Here is a 12,967-nt window from a genome sequence, read left to right as displayed (position 1 = left end):
GTGAGAGGGAGTGTCCTAGTAGGTGTGCCAAAGATTTTTCAAATTGATCTCTCAATTTTTTCTATTCTATAGTTTGAGGAGGAATGTGGATGTAAGTAGAGATCCATCACATTTAAGGAAGGAGGTAATCTCAGCTAGAGGGAGTGGTAAATTGTGGATGATGACCCTCCTGTGGTGGGGAAGTGGCAGAAACAGATTATCAGTCATTTAAATGAACTGACATTTTGACATTTTTGCTGATTTGTTGAAAAGCTCATAGATAATGTTCCAAGTCATTTCCAGTGTCCCTATATGAAAGTGTTCAATTTGAGATAGTTCTATGCAAGCTCTCTGTGTAAGTGAGCACAGCATAGAATTTTAAGTGCTTGAAAATGTATGAATTGTCCTGATTTTTCATCTTACAGTGAAGATAAAAAAATCCCCTCTTCCTTGTTTACTAATTTGCAAAGTACAATACACACACATAAATATTAATGTTAGCTATTAATTTAAGCCAAGTTATTAGATGAAGTTGAGAGTTTTACTCTTTTTCTCTCCTCTCTTATTCTATCTCTGTATTTCTCTCACACTCATTCTTATTTTTCTGTCTCAGTCACTCACAGCACCTACAACCAAGCTATGACAGTTTTTGGCTGAGAAGAAGGTCACTTGTTTTTATCTCAGGACTACCAGACAGGGTACGGCTCTGTACCCCTTGCTGGGACATTGCAAAAGAGTTATTCATCAGCTGTGGCGCTAGTGGAATCAGAGAGCCCTTTACAGAGATGTTAATGACAAGAAGGTGAAGGTGGGAGACACTCTGGAGTGTGGTTTTTGATAATCATGATAAATCACAGCTCTGCTGTGCATATGACGTTCCAGGGAGTAGACACTGCTAAAGAGATGTAACAGGAGTCAGGGAATAACGTTGATCATTCACCGCGCCCCACCTCCTTCCCAAGCACCCTGACTGAACCCCAGTCCTCATCCACCCTTTTGCCACAAACCTGCTTAACCCAGGTCTAAGACATGAGGCTATTTAAATATTTCTGTTCAATATCAAAGAGGCCGATAAACAACAAGACGTGTTCTTATTATGTTGATAGCAAAAGCCTGAAAATCAAGCTAAATTTTTGGGTCATTCAACCAGAAAGTCACATATGCAATGTTTGCAAACCCCAAATGCCCGTTTCCACTCTAAAGAAAATCATTCAGTTCACTTTAGTAAGCGATATCGTTCATGTGAAGTAATGATTTAATCATGTTTTAATTGTTTTCTTTCTGCTGTGAACCCATGGCTTGACTTGGGAGACGAGGAAGCACAGATATTGTTGTTGGGGGCGGTGTTGGGAAGCTTTAGCTGGACCGAGGGATTGATGACTTGGACTTGAGCGATGGGGAATGGACCAATGAATTAGGGACCTAGGTTGTGAGAGTCCACCCTGAGTGGAATGTCCTTGGTGGAGAGCCAGACCTGCTGACCACAGGGGTAGCGTTGGACCCACAGGGGTAGTTTTCACAGCGCTTCACTTTTTCCACATTTTGTTATGTTACAGCCTTATTCCAAAATTGATTAAATTCATTTTTTTCCTCCAAATTCTACACACAATACCCCATCATGACAAAGTGAAAAAAGTTTTTTTGAGATTTTTGCAAATTTATTAAAAATAAAAAACTAAGAAATCACATGTACATAAGTATTCACAGCCTTTGCCATGAAGCTCAAAATTGAGCTCAGGTGCATCCTGTTTCCACTGATCAACCTTGAGATGTTTCTACAGCTTAATTGGAGTCCACCTGTGGTAAATTCAGTTGATTGGACATGATTTGGAAAGGCACACACCTGTCTATATAAGGTCCCACAGTTGACAGTGCATGTCGGAGCACAAACCAAGCATGAAGTACATGTGATTTCTTAGTTTTTAATTTTTAATAAATGTGCAAAAATTTCAAAAAAACTTATTTCATGTTGTCTTTATGGGGTGTTGTGTGTAGAATTTTGAGGAAAAAAATGAATTTATTCCATTTTGCAATAAGGCTGTAACATAACAAAATGTGGAAAAAGTGAAGCGCTGTGAATACTTTCCGGATTCACTGTACGTGACTGGGACATGCAAGGTCGGTGGTTTCTATGATCCCCGGTGTAGCCACAATAAGATCCGCACAGCCGTTGGGCCCTTGAGCAAGGCCCTTAACCCTGCATTGCTTGAGCAAGCAAGCAGGATTGTCTCCTGCTTAGTCTAATGAACTGTATGTCGCTCTGGATAAGAGTGTCTGCCAAATGCCATTAATGCTATGTAATGTAATGTCCTGCGGTAGTCAGCTGGAGTCTTGAAGCATCTGGTGAAAGAGGGCTGACCGGGTCTCCAGGTCCGCCGGCAGTGCCAAGTAAACACCTCTACTGATGGTACACTGACCTCCTCCTCCTGGGCAGAGAACAAAGGGGGTTAATAACCCAGACAACGGGGACAAACCAGTGGCAGTAGGAATTGTGGGCATATTCTGCCCAGGTGAGTAGGCTCCAGGAGTCTGGGGGTGAAAACCAGATGACAAACTAGCAGAGGCTGTTTACAGAATGCCTTCCAGAAATTAACAGAATTGAGACGATGTAGACTGGTAGCCCGTGCAGTCTGAATACTTGACCAATCAGTATTTGTTTCCTTAGCGGTAGGCAATTGAGGCAGGGCAACAAAATGTGCGGCAAACCCGTAACAGAGTCCATTGAGATGTGGGACCAGGACCACTTGGGAATGGGCAGCGGCTGCAACAACCCAGCAGGAGGTCGATTGGATGATTTATTCCGGGCACAGACAGAGCATGCAGCAACAAACTCTCCATCCATCACCATATTTTGCCCCCAGAACCATTGACGAATGAAGGATAGGGTCCGTCAAAACCCTTGATAGCAGGTGTGCCCACTGCAAAACCTTAGGACGGACAATCCCAGGAACAAACAGTCAGTTAGAGGGACCGTTACAGGGGTCAGGTTCTTGTTGTTACTCCCCTTGGACCAACCTTTCAATCTCACACACATCGAGCAGGCAGGATGGTATGTTCTGAGGATGGAAACTGGCAGGAGAAAGCATCAGGTCTGACATTCTTTGAACCAGGATGGTAAAACAAAGTGAAATCAATGAAGAACAATGAATAGCAGGCTTGGCAGGGATTAAGGCGTTTAGCAGAGGAATTTATTCCAGATTCTTGTGATAGGCCTAAACCAGGAACGGCTGACTGACCCCCTTCAACCTTTCTTATTTTTTATATTTTTATTTTCTTTTTATAAAAAAGCCTAACTAGGGACGGGAGTTGGAAACTAGCAATAGCTTTAATCTCTGTATGCAGAGCTACGTGAACCTGGTGTAAACTGGCAGTAATGATGCTATGTCTCTTGGCATTGTCCCCACTCAAATAAACATTCAAGAAATAAATGAAACAGTTCCAGCACTAACTTTATAGCCAGGAGTTCTTGATTGCAAACATCATAATTACATTCTGTAGGTTGGAGTGAATAGAAAGGGCAGGGATGAAGCTCGTTGTTCCAAGCTCATTGGGAGAGGACTGCTCGTAACCCCAACATCCGAGGCGTCAACCTCCACCACAAACTTCAGAGAGGGATCAGGTTTGGTCAGTATAGGTGCAGATTGAATCTAATCTTGAGCGTTGCAGTTCCTGATGCTTTAGTCTTGTCTATGCCAATGCCGCTGGCTGAAATAATGAACCCAAGAAGAAATATAGGATACAGGATTTGTTGTTGTTTTGATCACTGAGGGGGTTATGCTCACCAAAACACAGAGGGTGGCACAATGAGCAGCAGAAACAAAACCAAGCATCTTGAGTTTACAAAACCTCATTGGAATTGTGACTGGAAGAGAGTGCTATGGTCAGATGAGACCAAAATTGAATGTTATGGCCATGCACACCATCAACATGTTTGACTGCCAGTGGTCCAGGGGCACTATTTAAGATCAATGGTGCAATGAATTCAACAAAGTACCAGGAAATCTTTACAGAAAATCTGGAGTATTGGTCATAGGCAGGTTGTCCAGCAGGACAATGACTCCAAGCATACATCAAAATCTCCACAGAAATGGCGTAGTAAAAACAACATGCATGTTCTACAATGACCATCTCTGTCTCCAGACTTAAGTTCCATGAAAAACATTTGCTCTAAGCTTATCACAAATTATATGAAAAGGCTCATGGCTGTTATCTTTGCTCGGGGTGTTTGCACAAAGTATTAAACCAGGGGTGCCAATAATTGTGGAGCACATTGTTTGTGCAAATACATTTTTTTATTTGAAAAATGTAAGACTTTGGTTGATTCCACTGAATCAAAAATAAAGCGCTCTACTTTATGCATGTTGGAAAATAAAGCTTATGTTAAAGGTACAAAAGGTAATTTCAGACTCCTAATGCTCAAGAGAGGAATTGCAACAACAAACAACCACAGACCACAACACTGTTTAAGCTTCCCACAGTCTATGAATATAATGCGTAATATAAAGCATTATAATATATTTCAGTGTTCTTGTGCACTGTTTTAGAAAGCCGACAGTGACAAACACAACAGAGCCTGCTGTCTTGTCATAGTGTTCTCATAAGAAAGGTGACTTTATGAAATTTTGACTTTGGTGTGCTACAGAACACTATTTATATTTTTTGTCATTTTGAAGTTTTCACTTTAGCTAACCAACTATATTGTGAGCAAGCAAGTTATTTGGCTACATAACTAGCTGGCTATATAACTAAGATATGATAGTCCATCACAAACAATGCAACAGTTTGAGAGAAATAAAGGTTTAGCTAAACATGGATGATTGAACAAGTAAAGATAATAGGAATGTGTGGCTGCCCAAATTTCACTCCAGACAAGAGATCACTGAAACTCTGTATACTATTGCTTATCTAGTTAAAAAAACAATACCAGCTATTAGCTATTACTTGGCTTCCACAAATATCCACCTGAAGCACAACGCTAGTGCAATCACAACTATGTTTGTATTGCTTATATTTTATTGTACATGGATATTTGTAAATTTGTCAAGCTAATTACAGCTAATTTGCTTGTTGTTACCGATAAGAAACTGGTATGGTTTTATAATTAGATATGTAGTCTTCGCATGGATAATAAGCAATAGTATACAGAGTTTCTGTGATCGCTTATCTGGAGTGCAATTTGGGCAGCTGCACGAGAATAAGCTCCCACGCCATTGGAAAATTGGTAGAACCAATTTTCAACCGATGAGCCGAATGTTTCGATACAGAGTGATGGCCTGACAAATGTACACTTTGAAACCCGAATTTAAGGACTATAAACACAGGCAGAGGGTCAGTCACCATGTCAGTGAGTCTTTTTCAATGAATAGTCTCATAACAATGTTTTAACACAAAAATTGTACATTTTGTACCTTTAATAACTGTATTGTTTACAGCACTTTTTGTGCATATTTATCAAGGGTGCCAATAATTCTGAAGCCCATTGTATATACATACATCGACATCCAATTGTCTGTGTCATTACGTCCCACCAGGAATGTGTAAAGAGTGAATGAAGGAAAGAAATGGTCTGAGCATCAAAGTGAGAGAGAGCTCTACATTTGTAAGCATATATGTCTGTACTACAACTCATCACCATCAACAAGGGTATGGTTTTGGAAATGGTCATGTGACTGCTGACATGTAATTGCTGTTTAATTTGCTCCACAGTCCACCTGATCACTGCAATCACCTTATCAGAAGGCCCACTTCAGGCACAGATGCCTTTGACAGACCATAGGCTCCTTATTGACCAGGGAATTTGCTCTTCTGTCATGAAATGACGATTTGTTTTGGTCTTGGGCTGCTGGCCACAGTTTGCACTGGCACAGTAAGGATCCAACAAGGTAACAGCAAGGTGCACACACGCAGTGGAACCCAGAGTCCTAGCACGATGAGTCACCCTGAAGCCTATGATTACCGATCTTTATACAGCTAGCTCACTAATATGCCACCATTGTTTTTGTTTTTAAGTTCCTGTTATCATAGCTATTTCATATAACCCAGTCTCTAATTGGGGATTTAAGCAAAGCCTCTGAAAGAGAAATATGCAGACAACCCCGTTCACAGTTGCCTGAATATCTTCAGGTATAAAATTGCCATATTCCTTTCTCCTCCCACGCTGTTTCCAGACGTGTTGCCCCTCTCTTTCATTTTACATTTTTCAAATTTCTCAGTTGTTTTACCACATACATTGATTATCATATTTACAGTTTTTCATTCACATTTTACTGGTGTTCATTCACATTAATTCATTAATTAATTTACCCTTGTAAAGCACTTTGAGCTGTATAAGCTTTCAAATCATTTTAAATTAAAATATATAAGTATATATAAACGTAAGTATTTGCATGAACAAGCTGGTGTACAGGTCTACCCAATAAAGTGAGTATTTGAAATATTTGAAACACAAGACTATATTGGCAGCTACAAAATATTTGATCTCATGACTGGTTTTTGAATTACCCTCATATACTGAGTGTATTTCTGAACAATTATGACCAACATAACTTTATGTTTCATGTCTTAAATACAACATCTCGTACACAACCTAAACATCACAAATACCTGCACCATTAAACCAGGAAATAAGCTACAATGCCCTTCACAAATAAATTCAAAGAGCTTGTTGGAAACTCGACATCAGTGCCATTTATATCTTCCAAAATTAGTTAGCTTCCATTAGTTAGTTAATGGAAAATGAAACATTGGTTAAACTAGGGGTGAGCGGAGTACTCGTTTTAACCGAGTACCCGGAACGATTAATGATATTTCTCAGAGCACAAGTGTTGTACGAGCAATTTGATCAATATCCATGATGATTGAAGAATTTAGATGTTTTATGTATTTATTTAATTGGGTGCCTTATGTTGGTAAATGGGGCGGCACGGATGGTGCAGTGGGTAGCACTGCCACCTCACAGCAAGGAGGTCCTGGGTTCAAATCCCCGTTGGCCGGGGCCTCTCTGTGCGGAGTTTGCATGTTCTCCCCGTGTCTGCGTGGGTTTCCTCCGGGTACTCCGGTTTCCTCCCACAGTCCAAAGACATGCAGGTTAGGCTGATTGGAGAGTCTAAATTGCCCATAGGTATGAGTGTGTGAGTGAATGGTGTGTGTGCCCTGTGATGGACTGGCGACCTGTCCAGGGTGTATTCCTGCCTTTCGCCCAATGTATGCTGGGATAGGCTCCAGTCCCCCTGCGACCCTGTTCAGGATAAGCGGGTTAAGATAATGGATGGATGGATGGATGTTGGTAAATGGGAGTATGCATCTTTAACAGTGGGAATAATGAGTGTTGTTCTGATTGGTTTGTGGTGTGTGTGTGGCTGCTGGGATTGGTTACTCCGAGTTTGTTGACTGGGTTTTAAAAACATGGTCTCTGCAGAAAGTGGGTAGCAGAACAGAGGTGTTTTATTTTGGAGGAATAGAAAAAGGAATGCATCACAATGAACGTCCATTCAATGGTAATTTTTCTCCTGAGGAATGTGTTTTATGATTATGGTTACTTATTGTCTATCCCAGACACTAAAACACTTTAATTGATGTCTTAAAACACTAGGAACACTTTTGTCTGAACCATTTAAGTTTGGTTCGTAGTCTCGTTAGCAACAGCTTCCCCACCATACTGTCACATGGGGAGCGCCATTACCTTGTCAATGTAAGCTGAAAAGGATTGCATACGTGACTCGTATCAAGTTTTCATGAAAATAGAAGAAATTAGACACACACACACACACACACACACACAAACCAAAGCTGATCTGGAAGTCATTTCTTATTTATTTGTCATGAAGGCTGCACTGTTCTGAACATTGTGAGCTAAGTTGGTATTCAGAACACGGTGAGTCTATGTTAGGGTATTAACTAGTCTATGTTAGGGTATTAATATATCAGCTGCCTAGCAAGCAAATCGCAGTGTCTATGTCTCCCCATCACACATACCCATACAAAATATCTCTTTTGTTGAACAATAAAATATATACCAATAATGGTGTCAATGGTACACCTTTCTTTGTAAAGGTGAGTCTTGGTTTACAATGCACTTTACTGCAAATCGCGATGCAAAACGGATCAGAAGTTATCATGCAAAATGTTGGGACTATTCAAACAGCTACCAGACATGACTTCACCCACTTCCGGTTTAAACAACACCCACGTACAAAGACGGTTATGGATACAGATAATATAGTTGGTTGAATAGATACAGATAATGCCGTAGTCGCTCACCCCTAGCCTAAATTATGGGCTAATTTTGATTCCCCATTAAACCTGTTGCTCAATACTTTAAACACACTATTCTAAACTACGAAATACTGACACATTTTTCAAGGTTAGGCTTACTAAACTAAACTGAGTGTTTTTTTTCCATTGGAAAACAAGTGTTTGAACTTGAACTTGACCCAAATACTTGAACTAGATTTTCTGGCTCCCTATTGATGTGGCCGGCCTTCCAGACAAAAACTATGACGCATCTTGTTGTTTATCGGTCTCTTTGACATTGAGCACAACCGGGTAATATCAGCGAAGAAAATAAGTAAAGATAAGCTTGCAGACAACTAATGCATTAAATGCAGCTTGCATATACACTACTGGCATAAATTGAAAACACTGTGCAATTTAGTTCTCTTAACAGCAAGTTGTGTTGGTTATAACCATATCAAACACAAATTATGTCTTCACATATACACTCAGTGAGCTCTTTATTAGGTATTTATTACACTTATCTTTTAAACTGCTGTAGCCTATCCACTTAGACTTACGATGCATTGTGTGTTCAGAGATGCCCTTTTGTAACAGTGCATACCACTGTTGTAATGTGTGAGTATTTGCGTCACTGTCACCTTCCTGTCAGCTTTGACCAGTCTGGCCATTCTCCTCTGACATCTCTCATTGACAAGGGTTTCTGTCTGCAGAACTGCTGCTTTATTTTGTTTTTGCACCATCTTTGCAAACTGTAGAGACTAGTGTGCATGAAAATCGCAGGAGATCAGCAGTTTCTGACATACTCAAACCCACCTGTCTGCCACCAACAATCATTACCCCCCCTTCTACAGCCAGACCCATTGCCAGCAATGACCACTTCTTAAAATACATGTATTTGAAATTTATGTCTTTCATATGTAATACAGACAAAGCAACCTACAACCATTTTTTATTTAGTTACATTTTTCAGAACAAAATACTTTCCAGTGCATTTTTTGCTCTCTGCCCATTACACAAGGTGGGTTGTGATTGTGTGTCAGCTAGCACCGATGGCTTCCAAACCTTTTTAGCTCAATACCCTTAAAAGAACCACTCTGTGCCTTAGGACCACCCATCTCAACAAAAGAAAAAATGTTTGACACCTCTATCCAACGCCTAGTGCAGACTACAATTCAGTGGTGATTTAACATGCTATTGGAAGTATGTAAAACAGGATATACTATACTGTGTCCAACATATATTCAGTACAATATACCATAAATATACATTATAGTCATTATAAGATTATCAAGGAATAGAACAAGAATAGTAGGCTAATTCATTTGTAAAAATACTTATTTAAGGGTATATAATATTATTACAATTGTTCTGAGACAACTGTGTGTGTGTGTGTGTGTGGGGGGGGGGGGGGGGTGTTATTTAAGAAGATATATGATTGTTTACCTTGATAATGTGTAGCAATTAATTATTAATTTGTAAAGCTAGGATTTGCTGTGATAATATACATACAATAAGATGTATAGTAATGTAGGTCAAAGGACATAGCGTAAAATGATTTACATAGTCTTCTAATTAAATCATATTCACGACACCTTGTTCAATTAATTCTATTTTTATTACAATATCCAGAAGACTATTTATTACAATACTTAGAGTCTCCATCAGACCAGTGATGCAGACTGTCTTTAATGAAAATGAGCTCTGTTCAGTGTGATACAGAGAACGGAGTGTCAGTCAGCTTTCGATGCATGACATTTACATCATTTAAAATGACATTCAGAAGGCCTCTGGAATAGAGAAACAGAGAAACAGACAGGGAGAGTACAGGGACGGTGGAGGGGGATAATAGCTCACCAGAAGAAGCAATGAAGGGAGGAAAGAAAAGAGACGGGAGAGAGTCAGGAGAAGGGAAAATTGACACAGTATGTATGTAATGTGGAAGGAAAATGAATGAATCTGACAACCCAATTCACCTGAACCTTAGAGTGGCCCTAATCCTTCAAAAATTACATTTTTATGTGAATGTACCCCTTCATTTTGGGATATGTCTGAATGTGTCAGTGATGGACAGCACATGGCAGTAGCTCCACCTACTTTGGGCATGAAGCCTTAGCTTACAACATGATCATCATGACCACCATCATCATCCATTAACAGTTGTGACACCCCTACCCCCAACACCCTTCCCTCAATCACTCAAACATAGCCTACGTAAAGCCGCAACAGATGAACCTATAGTGCCGTGACATCACTTACCATACAGGATAGTCACCATGGATACAGGCATGACCAGCAGGCCCAGTAACATGTCAGCCACAGCCAGTGACATCAGGAAGTAATTGGTGGCGTTCTGCAGCTTCTTCTCCAGGGATACTGCCATGATGACCAGGATGTTGCCGGCAACAGTGAGTGCAATTACCCCCAGGATGAGCAGCGCTGCCCAGTTCTTCTCTGTCACTGTGGTGCTGGAGCACCCACATAGCCCATCATTGTGGGACACCCCGTACTTTGGCAGCCCACCACTGCTGTTGTTACATCCCAGTGAAACGTTCCCACCTACATTACCCAGAACCCCTGGGGGCCCAGTCCAGGAGATGTTTGTGCATAAGTTCATGGTTTTAAGCCCACTGCAAGTCACCGGACACACACACGATTTCCCCCAGAGATCAACCCACCAGGCAGAGTGGGAGGCGTGTTGGCACTGTCCTGGGAGCTGTACGCTTACCCATCTTGCTTTGTGGGTTTCGCGGGAGGCTTGCCTGGGTTGTATTAGATCGGAGAAGGGACCCTGTAAATGGCAGAGCCAGCGACAGCAGTTGAAGGTGGACAGTTAGACAGATGGAGGAGAGGAGCAACTCTTAAGGTGAGGAGACATCCAAGTTATTCCAAACAGAAGATCACCTGCGGAGAAGTTGGGCTCCACATGGGTGCGTGAAAAAAGAAAAAATGCATCTGAAAACACTGTAAATCCACTAGTTTGCCTCAGAGGAAGCAGCTGGTTGTTCTCTTTCCATACACATCCACATTAGTGCGCACAAATGCACACACACACACAGGGTTCTGCGCTTGCTCTTTGGAGAGTAAATAAGAGGAAATCCCTTCTGCAGAGGGGCACGCCGATGTCGTTTACGTCGTCACCTGAAAATGGAGAGAATTGGAGAATGAATCAGAATTCTTCTTGGGCTGGGTGGACCTCCCTTGTGCCACACCTGCGCCCCAGAGTGAAGTGGCTCACAGACCTGCAGAATATGGTGTGTGGCTGTGTCTCACTTTTCTTTGAGGATAAATGTGTATGAGAGTCCAGGAAAAAGAAAGGGAGAAAGGGCCCAAAAAAGAGTAAGTTTCAAAGGGACCAACTTTCTCTTTCCTTTCTCTGTTGCTCTTGTCCCCAAAGTCAGAGGCTCTTAGCTGGCGGATCTGTCGCTGTTCCTCTTCTCACACTCTTCAGACTTCACAAAATCCACAATGAACAGAACAGAACAGGACCCTGACTCCTGCAGAGAGGGACTGTGAACATTCTCTTATTCAGTGTCTCCCTCCCTGCCTCTTCTACTCTCTCTTCCTCTGACTCTCTCTCCCTTGCTCTCTCTGCCCTCCCCTTTCTCTCTCTGTTTCCCTCTCTGGCTGTCTCTCTCTCTCCCTCGTTCTCTTCCTCTCCCCCATTCTCTCTCTCTTTCTCTCTGTTCTCACTGCTTACTCTCTCCTGCGCTCGTTCTCTTCCTCTCCCCCATTCTCTCTCTCTTTCTCTCTGTTCTCACTGCTTACTCTCTCCTGCGCTACCGGAATCAGCGTACTGCCATATGAATACTGTAGTGTTTCATTAGTGTCATTGCTGTACCCAAAGAGTCCGGAAAATCTATGTGTAAAGAGGCAGGGAGCGAGTATGAGTGAATGGTGAATGGTCATCCTCCATAAGGTGTTTTGGATGCTTCAGAGATCACAGTGCTCACTTCCCCACATTGCCCTCTGAATCTGCTGATGGTGTGATGCACATTCATACACTCATTCACACACATATGCACACACATGCAATCAGTGGCTGCTGGCAAGGTAAGAAGTCGGGAGAGAATGAGCGAGACAGGGAGAGAGAGAGAGAGAGAGAGAGAGAGAGAGCAGCACGTGTGTCTGTACATAGCAGCTTGCCATAGCCTAAGGGACAGTGAGTGGACATATTCTAATTAAAGGACGCCAAATGTCTCTTCAATACAATAAGGCAGCATTACTGCCAGGTGCTCCTTATTGGTATCATTATTTACCAATCATTTATTACCTTTCTCCTGGCTACCATTTATTATCATAATTAATGTATTATTTTTGCATATCATCATATCATCGTTATGGCAGAACGCAATTACTGAAATCATGCCAGAAATTAGATGGGGGTTACTTGCAAATTTCCTCTCCTCTATCTGTTCGGTCATGATGTTTGGTCATAATGTGCTTCAATAACTACAGTAGGCATCAGTGCATGTGTCTGTGTGTGCGTGTGCATGTCTCTGCGTGTGCACAAATGCACATGTGTACATCTGCGTTTGTGCGTACTGTACATATTTGTGTGTCTGTGTGTGTGTGTGTGTGTGTGTGTCTGCATGTATATGTATATGTATGTGTGTGTGTGTGTGCACTTGTGTATGTGTGTGTGCGTGTGTATGTGTATGTGTATGTGTATGTGTGTGTGTGTGTGTGTGTGTGTGCGTGTGTGTGTGTGTGTGTGTGTGTGTGTGTGTGTGTGGAGGGTTGTGGTTCTCGTTTC

The 12,967-nt window shown here is 41.6% G+C and overlaps 1 protein-coding gene across 1 annotated transcript in view; it reads right to left on the bottom strand.

Moving 5' to 3' along the window:
* LOC133123453 (5-hydroxytryptamine receptor 2A-like) overlaps positions 1-10,828 on the bottom strand; it is a 39,028-nt gene extending 28,200 nt beyond the window's left edge. The window contains exon 1 of the mRNA XM_061233918.1: positions 10,471-10,828. Coding sequence (XP_061089902.1) covers positions 10,471-10,828 — 358 coding nt within the window. The remainder of the gene's footprint in view (positions 1-10,470) is intronic.
* Between the last annotated feature and the right edge of the window lie 2,139 nt (positions 10,829-12,967).

The sequence above is a fragment of the Conger conger genome, chromosome 3 (assembly GCF_963514075.1).
Source record: "Conger conger chromosome 3, fConCon1.1, whole genome shotgun sequence".
Taxonomy (NCBI): domain Eukaryota; kingdom Metazoa; phylum Chordata; class Actinopteri; order Anguilliformes; family Congridae; genus Conger; species Conger conger.
This window is presented reverse-complemented; position numbering and strand designations above follow the sequence as displayed.